Source organism: Apus apus, chromosome Z (genome assembly GCF_020740795.1).
Source record: "Apus apus isolate bApuApu2 chromosome Z, bApuApu2.pri.cur, whole genome shotgun sequence".
NCBI classification, from domain to species: Eukaryota; Metazoa; Chordata; class Aves; order Apodiformes; family Apodidae; genus Apus; species Apus apus.
The window spans coordinates 50997571-51019985 of NC_067312.1; the positions used below are offsets into that span (position 1 = coordinate 50997571).

Consider the following 22415-nt stretch of genomic DNA (forward strand, 5'->3'; position numbering starts at 1 on the left):
GCTATTAATACTAAACTAAAATGCCATCCTTCTATTTCAGCTGAATTTCTTATCCAAGCCACGTCTCATTGAATGAGCTGCAGTCTCACTGGGAGTGGTCACTAACATCATGGAAATTGCACAACTTCAATCACTGTCAAAAACACTTGTCTGCAGACAGCTGAGCTAGTAGAATTATAAACAAGAAGTTGTACTGTATCCCGAAATGTTTTGTGTTCTAAAATAATACAGATTAAAAAAATTCAACTACAAGCTGACTGTGTATACATACAGTAATGATTCAGCTAGCTGTAGAAATTTCGCATTATACCTATTTAATAAGGGAGAACTTTGAAAATATAATAGGAGCACAGGCTCTTGTTTTGTAAGTCAGTTCCTTTTCCCAACTGTTAGCTATATAGGCATTTGCACAGCAGATATGTGCATACCCTTGCTGTTGGTGAAAGCCTGTTTTAGCTTTATATTCATTGCATTCTGCTCAACAGGTGTGATAAAAAGGGGCAGAATGTGGTGACACCTTGTTTTGCTCTTTGACTACCTTTGTATTTTTTTCCTAAATTCTTCATATTTGCTTTACTTAACTGCCTGAAATAGCAGTCTTGCTGTACATGATAATAGCTAGCTAATCTAGTTTGAGAGTGAAAAGACCTGCAAGTAGTCTGACTTACAAAGTCTCTTAATTTGGAGAATTAACTCTTAGGGGCAAGTTGGCAGATCACTACCTATTGTCTTTTTGCTGCCTAGTAGTCTTCCATTGACATTGATGGTGCCTGTTTTGAGGCTCAATTTCTGAGGATTTTAGTTTCTTCTCATGAAAATATTATTTTCCAATATTTTTCAACAAATGCACTGTTTGGTGAACAAGTGGGAAGAAAAAGCATGGATTCAGCAGTAACGTTCCTTGCCTTTATAAGTATTTGTCAAATAAGTACTAAATTCTGAGCTGTGTGAATTTCCTCTGGTATTTTCTTTCCAGCGTATTTTTGGTTTCTGTTTAATTTAAGTATATCTTTTCCTAATGTGTAGGTGCTTGAACTTAAGAAGTCTTTCTAGGGAAAACAGTAGTTGTGGTTAGCATAGAAAACATTATATGCTTTTTTAGGTTTTGTTTTTTTTTTTCCTTAATGTGAGCTTGCACCTTCCTTCTCAAATTAATTCCCTTACTCTTAGTTGGATTTTGCAGATGCAGAATGTTTTTGTGCTTTCCCATGCATCCATGCCTTTCAGTAGAGAAGAGGTGATGTCAGTCTTGAGGCGCTTAAAGGAGATTGTCACACCAGGGTTATGGCAAGGGGAGGAACAATGCTGATAGTACAGTAAATATGCAATGGATAGATCCTCTAAAAATAAAAGTAATTTTGAGAATTTTAGGATATATTGGTTGTTTGATGCATTCTAACGTGTGAGTGGAAGAAACTCCCATAAGCTGAACTGATTTTTACAGATTTAATCAAATTATGTATTCTGGGAAATATTTGTGTTCAGTGGCTGCACAACTAATGCAGTGAGACAGTACAAATAACTCTTTTTGGGTTCATGGGAACTAAAAATGTTATAAAAGTCTTTTAGCATCTTATGAAACAGACATTTAAAATATCAGTGCATTTATTTAAGCAGCAGAGAAGCAACAGTGGCATTAAATTGTGTTTGATTTGTGTAATTTTAAGGTTGTTGGTACAATTTCACAGTAAGTAATATTTTTAGCATGATCTTTGTAATATTTTTAGCATGATCTTTGTAATGCTAAAGATTCTACCAAATCCAAACTGTTTGGAAATGTGATTTTATTTTTTTTTTAGTTAGAATTTAGGTGAAATTGAGCTGGTGATCTATATAGCAACTGACATTACGTCAGACAGCATTCTTTCTGAGTGTAAAATCAGATAAAGTTAGTTGATCTGCCAGTGGGCTTGCACTAAAAACTTAGCACTGACTTAAGTATGTGGTTACAGCAAGTGACAGCTCTTGAGCATGGTGGCACCAAGCGAGTTTTTTTTCTTTTAGAAAATGACATTGTTTTAAACTAAAATGAACAGCATCATTTCACATAAGAAACGCTCTCCTCTTTCTACAAGGTTAAAAGCTGAGCTGCTCCAGTGTTTCACCTCAGTCAGCAGTGCTGTCATCTTTGCTGTTATCACTTGGACCTGATTATAAGGTTGAGCAACAAGAGTGGTTGCTTGGCACTTCAGGCAATTAGAAGGATTCTTGCCAAGCTTGATTAAGAAGCAGCGTCATTCACCAAAAGGTACAGGAGTAAAGGGCTTCTTCTGTAGCTCTCAGCCCTTGTGAGTGTTGTACCATGTGAGATAGTATTAAGGCACTGTCAAGTGCATGTAGTTACGTGGAGTCATATAGGACCTTGAGCTTCAGTTCAAGCTATCTATAAATGCATAGACAATAGTATTCTGGTGTCCATCCCCTCTGCTTTGCTATTTTGACATCTAATGTTTTTGTGAAATTTGCATAATGGTTGTGCTTTTAGTATACATCACCTTTTTTCCTGTCTTTTTAAAAAAACAGTAATTGAAACAGCTGATACCGGCCTGTGAGTGTATGTGGCATAGTGCTGTCAGATTTTTTATGTATTTAATTTTCATTATGATTTTTATATATTTTCGGATTCACTGCATACACAAAACTTCTGGAGTACAAGTAATGAAGTTTATTCTATTGAAAGGAAGGGATCAGGGAAGCAGGTAACGTTTACAGAAGACCAAATGTATCTGATTTGTCTGAATTGTCATTGGAGCTCCTTTTCCTGCCAAAGGAGCCGTGTATGTCTAAACCACAATGTCTTTTTACAGATACCATCCTTTGAAATATTTCCAAATACAAATATATGTATATGTTGATACTTAGAGGTCACAAAAACTCTAGATGCTTTTAAATCATTCGAATTTGTGATCTGGCACTGTTAGTATTGTTCCTCTGTGATTTCTTTTTTTATTAGCAGCTTGAGGAAATTCACAGCCCTTAAGCAATTTAATTTACAGCTCTTACCACTTAGCTAGGTGTACATTGTTTTAGTTAAGGTGCTTCTCAGTAATTTTCCACTTCGTTGCTGATGAGTCAAATGTTTTTTATTTGATCATCCATAAAGTAGTTGTAAGGTTTCATATTCATAGAGTCTAAACAATAACAAAAAAACAAACCAAACAAAAAAACCCAAACCAAAACAATCTGACATCTTTTCTGTACTTTCCAGTCCAGACAGAAACTTTTTTAAATTATGATGCATCAAAGGGCTAGCTCCATTTCCAAAAGCATTCTTTCATACTTCTGCAGGACAAGATAAAAAAGGTTATATTTAAATTCCCATTGAGATAATTGGACTTACATTCTTTAAAAGAGTGGAAAATCATTTTTGCAGCCTTCCTTATAGATACATTTATATTTATGTATTTTTTTCTGTCACTACTGAGCCAGTGAAGAATTTGCTTAGAATAATACTATAAACTGCTACTAATATAGCAGCTTAGATTTCAAAGTTTGTCATGATGGGAGTTTGAAGTTGATGTTATAGCCTCATTGTGATATTGTACTGCAGAAAAAAAAAAAGGGTAGAAAAATACAGAAAATAATACTTTATACCCTCACTTGAAAACAATGTGTGCTGTTGAAAAAAATGGGATAATTAAGAAACTAAGTTACAAGATAAGTTTATGAATTTTAGCAGAGAAATGGAGAAGGCTGATCTAGTATGCTAATGTTTAACTATTGCCAGTATTCAGAAAGAGCATCCCCTAGCTAGCTGGAGACTTCAATCATGTAATTCAGTAGCACATGAAAAGGTGATAGTCTTTCCACTTAGCTGTTCATATTGGCTCTTCAAGCAGAAAGAGTCAGTATCTAGGAAAGTGTCCTGACCATAGGATTCTGACATAGCAAAAACTGCCTTGCAGAGAGGTGAGAAGGAGGCTTCTAAGAAGGGAATGGGAGAAGCTGAATGTTTGAGTTGGGTTTTTTCCTTGCACCAAGATGGGGTTCTCAGAGGAAGGGTATTCATTAGTTATTTCTAAATATGTCTGAGTTGATAGGTCTTTCAGAAGCTGGAAGAACTCCCAAGAACACTCCACATATCCTACATTGCCCTTTTAGGCTTTTATGCTAGGACTGCTGTCTGCAAATATTATCTGCCCTTATGTCAGATAATGTAGGAGTCCTTCTTTATCCAGGTTGCTTCTTGTCTGACTTTGCTGACAAGACAGATGTTATGTATAGAGATGGTTGGGTAATATGGCTAATGAGGATGCCCTTGAATGTACTTAAAAACAGAAGCACTGTGGAGAGATCTTTCCAAGAGTAGTGATTGTATTACACCGGTCTTGATCCTAAAGGCTATGCTGGCATTAACAGGTAGTACAGGAAGAGCAAATAGGTCAACAAATGATGTTGAGGACCCAGCATACATACTGTGTATGATCCAGGGGGTTTTGGGTTTGGGCTAGCTCCAGCCTGGTCCCTATGGTGTGAATGCCCATTAGCAGTCATAACTATTAACTGCTGGCTTGATTTGATCGGAAAAAAATTCAGTTCTTGCTCCAAGATCACCCTTTTGGTACAAGGAATCACACTTTGAATATAGAAAAGCTTAGTAGTGCATCTATTTTAAAACTATTTTTGACTTCTTGTAGATGCCATTTTGTTTCCTTTTAAAAGAACAAAATGGGTTCAAAAGGAACATTCTGTACAAGTTGCAGGACCCATTAATGTTGGCAGTAGGGTATGCTGAGCTCTTAAAGAGCAAAACAGTGATGTGGAGATCTTTTAAAATATCTAAAATTAATCAATTTTCAAGTCTGAATGGGTGTAGAATCTATGTATGAAAAGTATGGAGTAACTTTCATTGTTCAGAATTATTTTAATTTCCTGAATATTTCTGCTTCTAAAAATGTTTTCTGTCACAGCATTAAAACTATATTTTGAACTCCTGTATGAGTTTTTTGCTTTGTGGCCAGTCTTTTAGTTCTGTTTTGCTATTGATGTATTTACCATTATGATATAGAAAATACATTCACTTACTTGTATTGAGTTTTCTACCTGGATTTAGGCCACTGAGTATTAGGGACCTGGGCACTTACAGGCCCCTTTTAGTGTAGTATTTTTCTGCATTAGAAGTATATGGTGGTGGTAGCATTGATGACAGCAGCAGTAGTAAGAATAATATGCCTCCTTGCTCATTTACAGTGGTGTTAAAGCCTCACAGAATATAGATCCCAGGAATTACTTCTGCTCTGGTATCTTTAAGGTTTAGGAAGTACAGTATTCAAGGTAATTTATAACTTTTAGTTATGTATCCAAATTTTATTTTTACAAAACTATCTGTGCTTCCATTTCTCCATCTCTAAATTCAAAATAGCAGGTATTTGCTTTGAGAAGAGCTTTTAAATAAGCCAATAGATTGGAGTACCAGAGATGGTGAGCTATTGAGGATATACTTTATATTGTGACAGTGCTTTGGGAAATACTGTAGCATATATTTCACATCAGTTACAGTTATGACACTTGATCACTGCTCACATGAAATACAGTTTAAATCAGCATTTTAGTAGCTGTTAGAGAACTCTGCATTTGAGGGCGGGGTAAGATGTATTTACCTTTCGGTTTACTGTTGTAAGGATTTTTTAATTAAGCCTGATTATTTACAGGAGGTGCTGAAACAGCTACAAGGAAGTATTGAAGATGAGGCAATGGCATCTTCTGGACAAATTGACTTACTGGAACGACTTAAAGGTAAATCTAGAGTTATATTTTAAGCAGGTTCATATGTTTCTCTGTTGCTTTTTCTTTGGCATACAATTTTCTAATGCAACTGCATGTTTTTTGGTTAGGCATAGTCTCACTGTTGTTTTTGCTGAGATTTTAAGATACATTCTCAAAATACCTATGTTTCCATGCTTTTATGCTTTTGCTACTGTTACCCTAGGGTTTCATATCAATTGCTTTTGATAAAGCTTGCTTTTCATTCAGTTCTTCAGAAAAAATACGTTTAAGTTAATGAAGGATTAGTTCCACCAGTACTCTAAACCTGTTTGCGTGCACTGCCTCATGTTGCTGGAATTGTATCTGTCATGCTGCAAATTAATGCCCCTTTCCCTATAGCATGTGGTGGAATGTGCAACATCCCGTTATATGCGATGTGCAAAGCAAGTCCAGACTCCCTGTATACATGTGTGACCCCTGCCACTGAACCAGAAATATCATAGGGGATGTCTATATTTGAAGGCCCTGTGGTGAACAGAGTTGTCATCATTTGCGTGACTGTGAGGAATGTGCAGGATCTCTGAGAAAGAAGCTATTAAGGAAGTGGACCGCAAAAACAATTCATATGACATTGGTGCAAAACTCTGCCCATTTCTTAAGTCCTCTGGGAAGGAGGAAGGCAAGCTCATGGGGGGATTGTCAGGATTGCAGTTTGGCCATCTGCTCAGATGACTAGTGTTATCCAAGTGTACCATAAAGATTGGTTCTGTTCACATTGTGTTCTTCTGTGGATTTCCATGCAAAAGATTTCCATCAAAAAATCGTGGATATGTTTAGGAAATAAGAAATTAAAGGGAAATTATTTTTTAAAATTGTGCGGCTGAACTTCAGCTCTAAAAACGTTTGCTCTTTACTATCCAGAACTGAACTTGGAAAGTACTAACTTCCCTGGAGTGAAGTTAAGGCCAAAGGTGTCCGTGCGTTCATATGGGAGCCGGGAAGGGTCTGTGTCGAGCCGTTCAGGAGAGTGCAGTCCTGTCCCCATGGGATCATTTCCAAGAAGAGGATTTATGAATGGAAGCAGAGAAAGCACTGGATATTTAGAAGAGCTAGAAAAAGAGAGGTAAATTTCTTCGTTTATTCATGCAGTAGGTATTTCCTTCTAATTTTTAAATTCTAAGAGGAAAGTTTACAGATACAGCTCATATTTAGCAGTCATGCGTGTGATTTTGATCACTGGTACATAAATCTTAACGGGTTTGGAAACAAGAAATCTACATTGTACTTAAATGCATGCACACACCCACAAAATAAATCTTAAAACACAGCAGATGTTTCTGCTGCTTCCTCATATATGAATTTCCTTGCTGCACTCTGTTGGCTGAAGGTTATTTTATTTTTATCAGCAGATTGTCAGTATCTGATACATGTTTAGAGAGGAGGGGTGTGGAGCATCCCAACACCTCCATAGCTCCTCACTACTGGTGATAAGTGCTGAAACTGTAACAATGTGATGGTGCAATCCCTTTACTGCAAATTGTAACTACTGCAGCTGGCTGATGTTATTTACCTAGAAATTCTGTTCTCTCAACAAAAATTTCCACTAAACAGAAATACTTACTTTTATCTTCAAGATGTGGTTCCTATCTGATGTTTTGTGTTGACAAAGTCATAGAATTTCTCTTCTTGGAATGTAGTGGTATTCCATTTAATAGGAAGAATAGACTTTCAGGACATAATAGGTATTTGTAGCATTTTATCAATCCCTCACAAAGGAAATGCAAAGTCAGAGACGTGCAGCTGTTTCCACTGAAGGCATCTTTGTATCTAGAAGTGAAACTCACAGAAATCCCAGATGTTTTCAGAGACATGTCTGTAAGACAGGCTGTCATTGACAGCTACTTAGTGAATAGAATGTCAAGCTGGACGCTGCAAAACCAAGTGAACACCAGCACTGTTTTTTTATGCCTAGTAGTCATTAACAAGCAAAAAAATCCTGTTCAGAGGTAAAATACAGAAGTTTGATAGTTTGTAGGTAGCCCTTCAGAAACCCCTCCTCTAAAGGGTCTTTCCAGGTGTTCAGTAAAATTTTTACAGTAAAGAGATGAAAGTATGTTTTTGCTCCAAAGTACTATGTCTAGGTGCCTTTCTTTTGGCCCTATCACTTGAATGAAAGTAACTTCCCCCGGGTCTGTACTGAACTTGTAGGAAACAGTCTACTTTTTCATTTTCCTAGTCAGGATCACCGATCGTATTAGTTCCGTTGCATAAAATTTAGATTCCTGAGGAGATACGTAAGAATTTTTAGGAATTTGGGAATCTCTTCCCACTTGCTTATCCCAGTCTTCAAGAATCCAATGTGTCTGTCATTTTCCATCTTAAAAAAACAGTGTACTTCCTTGTATTCTTCCAGTGCTCTTTTTTACTGCATGTGGTACTAAAATCTTGTAAGTGTAGTTAGGACTTTCAGCTGTGATTTAAGTGAACTCCAGGTCACTTGAAACACGGAGTATTAATTTATAGCAGCTGGTTAGCACATCTGATTCATTATTTGTGATCCTTTCCCACTCTGGTGAATTCTAAGGTGAGATTTCTTTGGACATTTTTCTCCTCAATAATGATAGCTTAGTGAACTCGTCTTTTTGATCCTAATAATGCTGAAAAAGGGATAATGATATTTTCATTTCAGATGAGCTTTCAGATGAGCAGTGTTACTGTCGCAGCTGATGGGGAAAAGATTTATTCTGTGGAGAAGATGATCTCCAGATGCATGGCCAGATGACACACATCTGGCTTTGTTATTAGTGAAATGGTGGATAATCCAAACTGCCCTATTCTCCATGCTGTTGAAACGTGATTGATGTGGACCCTGGGTAGCCAAATTGATCAGACCTTGGGGTGGGGTGTTCAGGATCACGCTTCTAAAATCACTACAGTACCTGAGAGAAAATTAACCACTTATTTTCCTATGCTTTGTGTCTGAAGTTGTTTGGTATACTTATTAACTCTTTCCGTTTCTAAACATATATATAAACATGTTAATAGATTTTTTTAGGCACTTAAACAGCTTTGAAAGAACTTATGGAACTTGACAACCCTCCAAACAGAAAAATTATTTAGAAGAAAATAGTATTTTTTTGAAACCTATGACAGGGGAACACTTCCATTCAGTATCTTAACACATTGGCACAATACCTCATGCTCATGGGCAAGAGTGTTTGGGCAAGAATGAAATAACACATCAGGTGTTTGTAAACCTGGAAAATTGACAAGATATTTATTAAGAAAATTAATTCACTCTATGTTTATTAATGTGAACAAGTGAAAAACAAGAAGAACTGAAAATATTATTTACCGTGGCTAAAAGTGGTCTTCTGATGGGAAGATTTTTACTTTGAAACTAGATGAGAGCTAAGCCAAGTGAGAAACAGACAATTTAATCTTTCTGGAAAGTAAAAAAGAGAAATGAGAAAAAGGTGGGGGGGTGTGCTTTTAGATTGCCGATTTAGAATACACTACTCATTAAATATCTTCTGCTTTCTCTGTGGCTATTTCCAGGTGTATTTGTAAGACACTGTATCAACAACAAAACTTCTCACATTACGCTGCAGGTCACTTCTTTGTGTTGTTTTACGTTTTGCAGTTTAGTAAATCTAGTAATTTCACATTTGAATATTCTGTAATTTACCACTACAGATGACAATCTTATGATTATTTTTTATGAAAATATTTATATGCCTAGTTTATTCCTTCTGGTTTATGCCATTCATTTTTTATTTTCTTAGTGTTGATTTTGACCATTTTCTCTGTCTTATTACTTCTTTCTCCTCCTACTCTTACCTCCCTTTGGTTGGCTGTATGACTTACCTATGTCTTTACAGTGTTTAACAGCAATTTCACATCAAGATTTTCTTTTATCATCTACCAAGTGAAGTGAAAGTCTTAATTATAATTTACATCATGCAAATAGAGTAGCATATAGTTTGTTTCCCTTGTCTGTTTCAATGGGGAATCACACTGACACAAGGTTGCAGAAAAGATTTCCAAAAGAAGAAATTAGATTTCCACATTCACTCAGCTTCATACATTGTTGGAAGCTTCAAAATACCACATTAGAGAAGTCTTTTGAAATACCAACCCCTCAGAAAAGCAGTTCAAAATGAAAACTTTTTATTAACACATAAAAAGACTAAAGTTCTAAAAGCTTGCTGCATTCTCTCTGAACTTGGCAGTGTGTGACAGAGAACAGAATTTTCTGTGATACTGTGAGAGTCCTGATGTAAACAATTTTGGGGTATAAAAAGATAGAATAACTGTGCTAGGTTTTTCATTCATTTTTTTGCCATGATCAGTAATAGCTCTTCCACTGTAAATGTTCTGCTAACCTCCAGAAGTTTCAGAAGTCTGAGAAGGAGCTATACTTCTGGTTGGTGTAATATCTGATAGTAATATGAAGTGTGGAGAGCAGCTAATGAAACACATCTACAGAGACTTGCTTCTTATTTTCAAGGAAATTGATGTGCAACCTGCTACATTTGTGCCACCTCTTGAGGATATGTGCTGAGAGACCTGAAAGACGTTAAAACCTGAATTCTTGTGGAGCAGTGATAGCATACAAGTAATGCCAAATAAAGCATTACTCAGAAGCAAAAATGACACTATTAAATTAAAGGAGTCGCCCTCAGGTCATGCATTATGTTGTTTATGGAACAGTGATGGTTCCTAAGTTCTTTTCTTGCTTCTAGCATCCCTTGTGCCTGTCAAAACAGATTGAATGACACAGGGTCTCACAAACTGAATAGCATACATTCTACAGGAGGAACTTAATCACATGTTCATTTAGCTTATAGTAATTGCTCTCATTTCCACTACCAGTTTTTTGACATCCAGAGGCAGAATTAGTCAGTCCTTTCACATTGCAAATCCTCATATGTTAAAAATACTTTTTAGAAAGGATTGCATTAATTACGTTTTTGCAAATTTGATTTCACAAACTGGACACAACCGGTACAAAGGCACCTAAGCTGGAAAATGGAGAAGCCATACAGAATGCCTTTGTGCACAGAGAACAGGCACCCAGAGTATGTGTTAATAAGATGGGCAGGTAGGAGGCCAAATAAATTAGCTTTCATCACAGGCTTTCCCTGAGCACCACGTATTAGCTTCAGTCTGTCTAAAGGATATCTAAAGGTTTTAGAGAATTCCTGCAAGCCCCATCCTTGTGGCTGAAGAATTAGTCTTTTCCTGTAATCCTGCTGCAGTTACCTGCAGCTGAATGGTAGGTGTTCCTTCTTTTCATAGATTTTTATTATAAACCTTTCAGATGTAAGTGCTCCCTAGTAAATGACTTCATGTGTAGTCTTGATATCCTGAAAACAGTTCTAACATGACTGTTGAACATAACTGGAAATATATGTTATACTGCACATGGCTAAAAACATTTAGCATGCTTAGGTGTGTGTAGTTTTTCATTCTCTGGCAGGTGAAGTGAGGGATCCCGTCTGTTTTCAGTTTTCAGTTTGAATACTGGTCTGGTCAGTTGTCTTGTTTATAGAGTATAAATATTAGGTCATCAAGACTAGTTTGAAACATTTTTAAAGCAGGAACTAAATCAAACAGATCCTTTGAAATACGTATTTTTTAATTCTTTCTTCTACAGTAAGTTCTGTCACATGAAGTCTGATTATATTCATCTCAAGTAATTACTAAGGTGCATTATTGAAGTAGGGGAAATTTGTGGTTTTGTTAGTTGCTGTGTTTTGTTTCTCAATGATGTGCAGCAATTATCCATAATGCGTGTATGTGCTTTCCAAAGGTTCATATTACTTGGTCAGAGACCACAACCTGAGTTTAGAGAAAGGGATGTGGAAGTGATGGGAAATAATATTGGGAAAACTTGTATGCAGCTTTCTGTCTTTTGGCTAAATGTGGATTTTAGCATTCTGTTAGTATCAATGAGCAATATAAAAATGCCACAAGAAGAAGAGTGCTCAAAGAAACCATTTATAAGAAAACAATTAACTTGTATTTATATTAAAAAAAGTGCACAATACAAAAAACAAGATTGGCTTTTCTGTATACTATACGTATTTTGAAAAGTGCTGCAATGAGTACTATGTAACTATATTGATAGATTTTACAACTGTATAAATATGGTTCATGAAGGATTAAGAAAATAGTATGCAAAGTGTTTAAATTTTTTTTTTTTTGTAGACTGCATATGTTAATCTTCGTATCTTTCTTGTATACTACTCGGGCATGCAGTATGCTTATAATACCTATTTAAAATGTTTTAAACAGCTGCAAATGTTCACTATAAAGTATTTTTAATACTCATAGAAATAGCTTGATTTTACCCACAGTTTTGTTACAGCTGACAGAGTTGGCAAGGAGGATCAGATAATTTAATTTCATAAGGTGATTCAAGGGTGTATATGTTCCTGTAACATTCAGGCCTTTTCTTAAGTGTAGTTTGCATTGTACAAAGCGTATGGTTGGAAAAGGGCTAGTAACTGTTTTTTGCTTTCACAAAATTAGCTTTAGATTTCAAAATAGTTTTGTAGAGAAATCTAGATATTTTCCCCTTTTATACATGTGGATGTACAAGAAACTAGTGACTCGCTTAGCACAGAGAAGTGGATAGGTGGTTTAGCTGGAGTGAGGGAACTGCACTACTCAATGTCTTCTTAGTGCCCTCTTCACATGTTTCTTGTTTAACCTTTTCTGTGGGTATTGATGCCTTTTTCTATGTCTGCATGTGGTAACTATGTATTAATAGTGAGATATTTCCCACTTCTGGTCTTTTTTTAGATCTCTTTTGCTTGCGGAGCTTGAGAAAGAAGAGAAAGAAAAGGATTGGTATTATGCCCAGCTTCAGAACCTGACTAAGAGGATTGATAGTCTCCCTCTTACTGAAAATGTAAGTACCTTTAGTATGCTTGGTCAAGTATTGGGTGCTATGATCTCTGTTTGGATGCTGTGTAAATTTTTTGTATTTGGTGAAATGGTCTACTGTCAATTTAAAACATTTTTATTAACTATGTAAAGCTGACTTGTCCTAAGTAATGTATTTTTCATACATAATTTTACACATTAAATTTCATGCCTATCTGTATAAATGACAGCAATGGAAAGGAACACTGAGAAGTTGTTATGACAAATAAATTGCATGTCAGTATGCTGCCTCTTTCACTCTACCCTCAAAAGTCTTTTCTTGATCTGTTTTGTTATTTAGTGGATTCTTGTAGTTTTGAGAGCAATATAAGCCTAAGAGACAATTTACACAGGAGCTCTAAATTCATAACAGCAAGTAAAGTGATGTTATAGCCGCTGCAGGTATTGTTGTTCTGAGTTTTTACCTTTGCATCCCCAAGGTAAAATAGTATTTATAGCCAAGTCACAATTATCTGCAATAATGAAGATGTTTTATATCTCAGATAGTACAGGTTTTCTTCTTGTCAGACCTCAGTAGCTTGGATATATTTTCAGTGTGTTTCTTCGCATGTAGAGTGTTGGGAAGACCTGATTGCCCATCTTTAGAGTCTTACCTGATCAGTCACCCTCATGGAAATGGAAAGAGACAATGGAAGCACTTTCATGCTGGACTTATTGAGTCATGGCTGAGCTTATCAGAGCACCAGAAGCAAGGGCAGAAAATCTGGAAAGGTTCTTGGGGAAGCACAACACATTGCCAGAGGCACTGTCAGCTGTGTCACTCTATTAAAGGTTTTTAAATTGTCTCCCCATTTTCAAATGTAAGGAATTAACATAGCTCTTCTTATGATTAGCTCTTCTTAAGAATGTCATCAGTTGGAATGTCTTCCCTTAAACTGTATTGTTGCTCCAGGATTAAGGACTTCTGATTTTTTCACAGGGTAGTTAAAAATAGGGTAGATGGCAGTAGTAAGAATACCATCACTGTGTGCAGGAGTAAGATACCTCTGCATGTTTTTGAAAATACTGATTCAGACAGCACATGTAACAGTTGGTATGCTGACATATGTTCATAGCCAGATGTTCCATGTTCGTAAATTAATGATACTGTCTTAGACTGTCTATCACATTTAGTCATTTGACAAAACATGCAGGTAGTCTGTTGAAGAACGATATGTGTTCTTGTTTTTACTGATACAGTCGTATTTTAAGGATCTATTAAACATTTTATTTATGAAGTTAGGTGTGGAAAATTAATTGTTCTGCTCTTGTTAAGAGAATACATAGTTTATATAAATGTTATTTACTAAAATGCCTTCTCTGTACTTCTATTTCAGTTCTCCTTGCAAACAGATATGACCAGAAGGCAGCTGGAGTATGAGGCAAGGCAAATCAGAGCTGCAATGGAAGAACAACTAGGTACTTGTCAGGACATGGAGAAGCGAGCACAGGTATAGTTTGTGTTTCATTATTAGAAGGAATGGAAAAAGTTTTCCTGTATTTTTATTTAAGTATTGGTAGTTACATCTTTAAACTGTGTGCAAACACAGTGATCCCTCAGATCATTTAGTTAGCCTTTCAAATACAAAAATAGGAATCAAAACTTAAGAAATAACTACCCAGCAAGAAGTACCCTCTTGAGCCGGTTTAAAAGAATACTTGTGAGCAGACAGAAGTAGACAATTTCTTTAAAAGATTTTTTTAATTATTATTTGCTTATCATTTATTATCTTTTTAGCTTCAATCCAACATGTATTTGCAACTGCTTTATTTTGCATCTGTCATGCTGGGTTTTTTCATACTTATAAGTTCAAAATAAAATCTAGCTACTATTGTTAGGTTTCCTTAACCAGAAATCATGTCTCAAGGAATAATCTTTGAAAACAAGATGATAGAATCATAGAATCATCCTTGTTAGAACAGACCTTGAAGATCATGAAGTCCAACCATAACCTAAACCCACCTACCATAACCTAATCTGCCCTTACATCTACACTGGAGTGTCAAGTAAAACTTAATTCACATACTTATCTGAAGTTGTTTGCTTTCACAAAGACTAGTTTTGTCTGCATGATGAGCACATGTACAATTTTGTATGCAAATCACATTACACAGGTTTGTAAGTATTGCCTAGAATGTATTTGTGTGGAGGCTGCAAATGGACTAATCAGTTGCTTCCTTGTTATAAAAACTAATCCCCCACAATTGCAGAACCACAGTTTGACTTCTTTATTATTGTCTATTTTCAGAGATGTTAACAAGCTTGGGAACATAATTGGGTTTTTTTGTGATCAATGTTACAAAAATAGGTCCTTTCAATGAAAATAGTCTCATTAGGCTCTGTTTTTCTCACTAGGCTTACTCTACACAAAATTTTGCCTCATGAGAGTAATTTCTAATTAATTTTGTTTGTAATAGAAAAGCTGCTTTAAATTTTAAAGTGAGTTATTTAGTAGGACTTTTTAGAACATTCATATGGTTGTAAGTATTTAACAAAACAGATACTCTGCAATTGTCAGGTATGTACGTAAAGGCTGTGTAGAGATTAGTCTATATGAATGTACTCAGGCAGACCCAACTTTAATCTGCCTGGATAGTAACTGGCTTAGATTTGGAAGCTGTATGGCTGTGTCGTCGTGGTTTATCAGGAGTGGTGGTGCCCTGTGTGAATTCAGCTGTGCAACACAGAATCACAGAATGGTTAAAGTTGGAAGGGACCTTAAAGATTATCAGGTTCCAACCTCTGCCATGAGCAGGGACAGCTCCCACTAGACCAGGCTGCACAAAGCCTCCTCATCCAACCTGGCCTTAAACACCTCCAGGGAGGGGGCTTCCACAACCTCCCTGGGCAACCCATTCCGTTGCCTTACTACCCTCATGGGGAAGAATTTCTTCCTGATGTCTAACCTAAATCTCCCCTCTTTCCGTTTAAAACCATTACCCCTTGTCCTATCACTATCTTCTCTGGTGAAAAGCCCCTCCCCAGCTTTCCTGTAGCTCCTTCAGGTACTGGAAGGTGCTCTAAGGTCTCCGTGAAGCCTTCTCTTCTCCAGGCTGAGTTGCCCCAACTCTCTCAGCCTGTCTTCATAGCAGAGGTGCTCCAGGCCTTTGATCATCTTTATGGCCCTTCTCTGGACCCTCTCCCAACAGTTCAATTCCTGTGCTGAGGGCTCCAGAGCTGTACGTGGTACTCCAGGTGGGGTCTGACCAGAGCAGAGTAGAGGGGCAGAATCCCCTCCCTGACCCTCTGGCCTCACTTCTTTTGGTGCAGCCCAGGGCACAGCTGGCTCCCTGGGCTCCAGCACACACTGGCAGGTCATGTCGAGCTTCTCATCTACTACCACCCCCAAGTCCTTCTCCTCAGGACAGCTCTCCAGCCGTTCTCCCTCCAGCCTGTATTTGAGCCTGGGGTTGTGCTGACCCAGGTGCAGGACCCTGCACTCGGTCTTGTTGAACTTCATGAGGTTGGCACTGGCCCACCTCTCCAGCCTATCAAGGTGCCTCTGGATGGCACCTTGCTCTGCCACAATCCACCATCTCTGTAGTTTTGTCATAAAAGGCCACCAGACTGGCCAGGCACGACTTGCCCTTAGTGAAGCCATGTTGGCTGTGACCAATCACCTCTTTATTTTCTATGTGCCTTACCAGACTTTTCAGAAGGATCTACTCCATGACCTTGCCAGGCACAGAGGTGAGACTGACCTGCCTGTAGTTCTCCAGGTTCTTCTTTTTTCCCCTTTTTAAAAATAGGGGCTATGTTCCCTTTTTTTCCAATTGGTGGGAACCTCACCAGACCACCATGACCTCTCAAATACGATGGACAGAGGCTTAGCAACTGCATCCACCAGCTCCCTCAGGACCCATGGATGGGCCCCATCAGGTCCCACAGACTTGTGCACCTTCAGGTTCTTTAGATGGTCATTAACCTGTTCTCCTACAGTGGGGGGTGCTTCGTTCTCCCAGTCCCCACTTTCACCTACTGTGGCCTTTGCAATGGGACTGGAGCACTTGCCAGAGAAGACTGATACAAAATACTCATTGAAAACCTCAGCCTTCTCAATATCCTGTGTAGCTAGGTCCCCCATTTCGTTCAGGATAGGGCCTACATTTTCCTTGGTTGTCCTTTTATCCCCAACATACCTGTAGAAGCTTTTCTTACTGCTTTTTACATCCCTGGCAAGATTAAATTCTAGCAGGGATTTGGCTCCCCTTGCCTGATCCCTTGCTGCTCAGACAACTTCTCTGTAGTCCTCCTAGGGTATCTGCCCTAGTGTCCACTCTCTGAATGCAGCAAATGTTAGCCAGTCCTGAGTGAAGGCAGAGCAGACTCAGGATCATCTGCAGATGTCTGCTTAGCCCTGCTGCAGAGTCTAGAGAAGACTCTAGAACTTCTGGGAAAGTTCTCTTGAAGCTAACAATCTTCAGCCTAGAGTAAGATGAAATAAGCTAAGTAGGACAGGCTGCTGGTGAAATTCTAAATGCACTAAGAGAATGAATTAAATTTTTCAGATAAATAATTTTATTGTAGTTGTATCAGTGAAGGTAATTAAGTCTTCTCCAAGTAGTCTTTTCCCTGCTTATTCCTTTTTAATTTTGTGGGGGAAAAATGATACCAGAAGATGCTGAAACATTTTATGCTTTTCTGAATCAGTATTTGCCCATGGGTTTATCACAACTGTTTTACTCCATATAACACAAGTTTACAAAAATTACAATGCCTGATGTGATTATATAAAAATTATGAAATAGAAAGTAACTGCTTCTGTGTGTGCTTGTTGTGAATTTTACTGGTAATTCCCCTTCATTTCATTTTTATCAAGGAAAGGTGCCAAAATTGTGTAGAAGTTCATCGATGTACAAATACCTAAAAGCAAATTCTGGATTATTTCACTGCGATATTTAAATGTGCAAACTGAAACACTCGTATTTGGCAAGTATTGTGAACTTGCTGGTTTTTCAAGTTTCTTTCTGGTCTATTTTCTTTCCACCCTAACTGATTGTGACAGAATACAATATAAAATACAAATTGAAGGGAGGGAACAGTTCCGCTGTATGAAGGTTGGCGTTGCAATGAGAGTCCCAAAGATTATTCTGTGAGAGAAATGATAACCTGCTGTTGCTCAAGTAATGGATGCATTAGCCACCCTTCTCTTGGACCTTAAAGTAATGGCCTTCTTCCTCTTTCATCTCTCTTGATAGGGCTTTGTTTCCTTTAGCCTCCTCTTTCTGAAGCAAGTTAGCGCACAACAACTCGCTGTTCATGTTATGTTCTTTGAGGACTGTATACAAGCACATGCCTATCAACTGTCAGAAAGGTGCATTAGAAGACTGGTGGCAATTTATCTTAGCCTTTTTAATTATTTCAGGCATTAGGCTGTTCCTCTTTGTGGAAAGAAACACATTCTTTTTTCTGATTGCAATGTTTGGTAGGAAATATGCTATTGGTTACTTGAACTCTTCAGTTTTCCTGTAACACAAACAGTGAATTAGCAGTGAGTCTGATGTTTGAAACTCAGGGCTAAACTTGGGAAGGATGGGTTGAATTCCTGTCCCTTTTGAGGACTCCATCAGTGGTGCTGGGGAAATTGTGCTATTTTTTTTTCATGTGCACAAAAATAATTTCTCGTGTCTAGGTGTGTATATATAGATATTCAGATTCTCTTCATGCCCATTATGGAATATATTGCTGTTTACACTGAAAGAAACTCCATTTAGGATAAATTCAAGCCACTCTTGAAGACAATAAGAGACACATTCTGTCAGTCATGCATCATGTCCCAAGTGCACAGTAATTTCAAGGAATATATCTTTATTGTCTTTCTAATACTTCAGATTTTTTTGATCCAGGAGCAAAGGGAATGAATTATCTGTTTGCCTCATGTTGTGCTGAAGCTTCTGTGACTGCAGCTTTCAAATTTTTATTGGCAGTTTTTCAGATATTTTGCTTTACAAATTTAAATCAAATGAATATTTTAATATTCATAGCTTTGCATTTCTACTAAATGTTGATGTTTATTATGCTTTTCCCAAAATTGCTTATAAAGCGTGAGAAATTACTTGTATTTATTGGTTGTATTTCTGAAAGTTCCAGATAACATTCTGTTTCCATTCCATGTGTATCTTTTGGCATTAGAACCTTTTTAAAGTTCATCTTCTTTACATTTTCGTATTATGAACATGCTAAATAAGATTGGCTAGATGCACCAAGCCTGTTGTTTTTTAGTATAGCATAGTAAATGTTAATCAGGTAAAAGAATAATGATTTTTCTCTCAGTGATTCATAGATGTCTATAAAATCTGAGATAAACCAAAAAAAGCAGTAGGTCTTTTTCTTCCTAGTTACACTTTAGACTTCCAGGAGCAGAAAATGTTCAGAGGCTGTGCATAAGTGTTCTGGTTTGGTGGGGTTTTGGTAGTGGGGGAAGGGCCCAGGAGTGAGAAGCTCCCCCTGCTCCAAACCCAGCCAAGGATCCGTTAGAGGGACAATAGATGCACCTCAGCCATTAACATACGAAAGAGCTGAGATAAGAGCTGAGCAGAGAAGGAGGGGGGAGAAGAGCTGTGCTGGAGGAGAAGAGCTGTGCTGGTGGCTGATGGGGAAGAAGGTGCCCAAGCAGAAGTTTCCCTGCAACCCATGGCGAGATGGCAGCTGTCCCCCTGCAGTCGTGGAGGAACGTGGTGGAACATTCCCTGAAGGTGCCAGGAGGGGTGAACTTGGCCACTGGACTAGGATTTTGTGGCCAGTGGATTTGCTGCCTGTGGACTCTAGTTGTGCAGCTTTGGAAGACCCCGGCGCCAGGGGAGTTTGTTCCCGAAGCAGCCCCTGACTCTGTGGGAAGCCCAGGCTGGAGCAGCTCCGGACCTGGTGGGAAGGACTCATGAAGGAGAGGTTCGTGGAGGACTCTCTCCCATGGGAGGGACTCCATGGGAAAGCAGGGAAGGACTGTAAGGAATCCTTCTTCCTGAGGAGGAAGGAGCAGCAGGACCCACCAGCCTGGGAACTGACTCTAAACCCCATCCCCTGTCCCCCTGTGCCGCTGGGGGGAAGGAGGGAGAGAAACAGGGAACAAGGTGATTTGGGCCCGGGAAGAAGGGAGGGGTGGGGGTAACACATGCAAGCCCTGCACTGTGTGTTGTCTGTGTCCTGTGTGTGCTTGATTGGTGTGAAATTAAATTATTATTTTTTTTCCCCAAGTTGAGTCTGTTTTGCCTGGGACTTTAGTTGGTGAAGAACCGTCCTTGTCCTTTGTCTCAACCCATGAGCTTTGTCCTCCTCGTCCCAGAGTGAGTGTGTGTGTGTGGGGAGAGTTGAGTAGAGCGGCCATGGAGCTGATTCTTTGTTGCCGTGTTGGGCCCAAAACCACAACATTAAATTGGATTCTGGAGCGAGCACATGGGAAACCGAAGGAACCAGCAGCAGCCCCATCAGGCAGGGGAAAAGGAGCAGGAAGGAAGAAGGGCCTGGCTTCCAGCTCTCCTGGCTTTTATAGATTGTGACAGGAAGTGGCGTGAATACTGACCCTTCCAGTCTGTCAGGGTCCTAAGGACCCTCTGTTTGTGTACATGTCCAACACCATTCTGGGGTCTCTCAAACCATAACAATAAGCAAAACTCCAAAATTGTTATGGTAACTGAACATAACAGAGGTTGTTCCAGATCTCATACCTTCAAGACAATCTGCAAATACAAGTATCTCACAAATCTCTAAGGCAAGTAGCAATCTAACATTTGAGATGAAGGTCATTTGCTGAAGATCTGCACAAAATGTCATTTTCAGAATCAGGAAAATTGTACAAGTTAACTGAAGCATTTTTTATATCTGAATGTATACTGTACAACAACGTGTTATATCCAGTGAGTATCAGTTATATTAAAAAACAGTTACTCATTGTGTTTTGAATATTTGCAATCATGCCTGTGTTTTATTATGAAGAACACTTGAATTGCCACATGAATTAAGTATTTTGTAGTCAGCGGTATTTGCAGAGAACTCTTCATACTGTGGTTCTATACCGTAAGTAAAAAGAGTTTTTGAACAAAATCAAACTAAAATGTATTAATTTCAGGCAAGGGTGGCAAGAATTCAACAAATAGAGAAGGACATACTTCGTATACGACAGCTCCTGCAGTCACAAGCAGCTGAAGCAGAGGTTAGTGAGACGTTACTTACTTGCCTTCTTTTGATTATGGTATGCATGTTTGTTTTTTTTTAAATTCATATTATTTTAATGAAGTAATAGAAGTATTTCCATCAGATAGTGATGTCAAAGTTAATCAACTAGTCAATATACGTAGGTTGTTACTTGCTGAGGGTTACTGGTTACCAGGGAATTGAGAGTGGAATACTTGGGTTAGTCTTCATGCTCCTTTTGAACTTTATTCACTAATGATATATCGGTGAAAAGCTTAAGTGTAATGTATTACAAAGGCAGAGTCTTGTTTTGTAGAACAATCAGTTGTACATGCCTTTCTAAGTATGAATCTCTGGTATGCATCTTTATGGATTGCTTATCTCTTGAGAGAGATAATTTCCTGTAAATTACAAAGTCCAGACTAGTAACTGCTATCAGCAAAGACTGCTCTCATGGTAGAAATTCACTTTCTAGGGCAACTCTATTTCTTGTACAGGTAAATTAAATATAAATTGTTTGACGGACCTAAATCTTTTATGGTTTGTCTTCACCCAAAAGAGCTACTGTGAAAGCTCAGAGCAGCATTTGGATTACTAAGGGATGTCTATTTTTCCATTTTGAAAAACAATAGTTTCATAGCTCGAGATTGTGGGGAAAATTTGGTTTTATAAATGAAGCAAACAGTAGTATGTATAATTAAAGTTGCCTGGTCTTTTGACAAATTAGCTGATCCAGGTGCTTATACACCTTGATGAGATCCCACTGAGCCTTCTCTTCTCCAGGCTGAGTAATTGTAGCTCACTCAGCCTCTCTGCATGTGCTCCAGTCCCTTAAGTGCCACTGTGGCCCTTGCACAGGACTTTATCCAGTAAGTCTTTATTGTACTGGGGAGGCCAGAATGAGATACCCCAGATGCAGCCTTACTAGCTGAAAAGAGAGGAAGAATCACCTCCCTTAGCCTACAGGCAGTACACTTATTAATGCAGCCAAGAATACTGTTGGACTTCTTGTCAGAAGGGTCCATTCTTAATGGCACGTTCAACTTGTCCCCCAGAACCTCCAGGTCTTGTTGTGCCAAGCTGCTTTCCATGTGGGTTGCCCCCAACCTGGGTTTGTTCTTCCCCACGTGTAGGACTTCACACTTTGCCTTGTTAAACTTCACAGGGTTCCTGTCAGCCTATTTCGGAAGCCTGTCCACTTCCCTCTGAAAGGCAGCTGAACCATTTAGTTTATGAGCTTCTCCTCCCAGTTTTTATCATCTGCAAACTTGGTGAGGCTGCTCTGCATCCCAGCATCCAGGTCATTAATGAAGACACTGTACCAGCCCCAGTATTGACAGCTGGAGTACAACATTAGTGACTTGCCTCCAACTGTACTTTATGCTACTGTTCACAGCCCTCTGGTGCCCAGCTGTTCTGTCAGTTTTCAATCCACATCACTGTCCACTTATCTAACCCACACCTTGTCAGCTTGTCTGTGATTATCTTATGTGAAGCAGTGTCTGAAAACTTACTAAAGTTGATGTAAATAACATCATGTGCTCTTCCCTCACCCACCGAGCTAGACACCTCATTCTAGAAGAGTCAAGCCTGACTTCACCTTTGTAAAACCCTGCTGACTGTTCCCAGTCACATTTTTGTCTTA

The 22415-nt window shown here is 38.4% G+C and overlaps 1 protein-coding gene across 2 annotated transcripts in view; it reads left to right on the forward strand.

The window, feature by feature from the left end:
* Positions 1-22415, forward strand: part of APC (APC regulator of WNT signaling pathway) — a 97907-nt gene that overhangs the window by 42017 nt on the left and 33475 nt on the right. For both annotated transcript variants that reach the window (XM_051641904.1, XM_051641905.1), the window contains exons 3-7: positions 5652-5736; positions 6628-6829; positions 12517-12625; positions 13977-14090; positions 20706-20789. In XM_051641904.1, coding sequence (XP_051497864.1) covers positions 5652-5736; positions 6628-6829; positions 12517-12625; positions 13977-14090; positions 20706-20789 — 594 coding nt within the window. The remainder of the gene's footprint in view (positions 1-5651; positions 5737-6627; positions 6830-12516; positions 12626-13976; positions 14091-20705; positions 20790-22415) is intronic.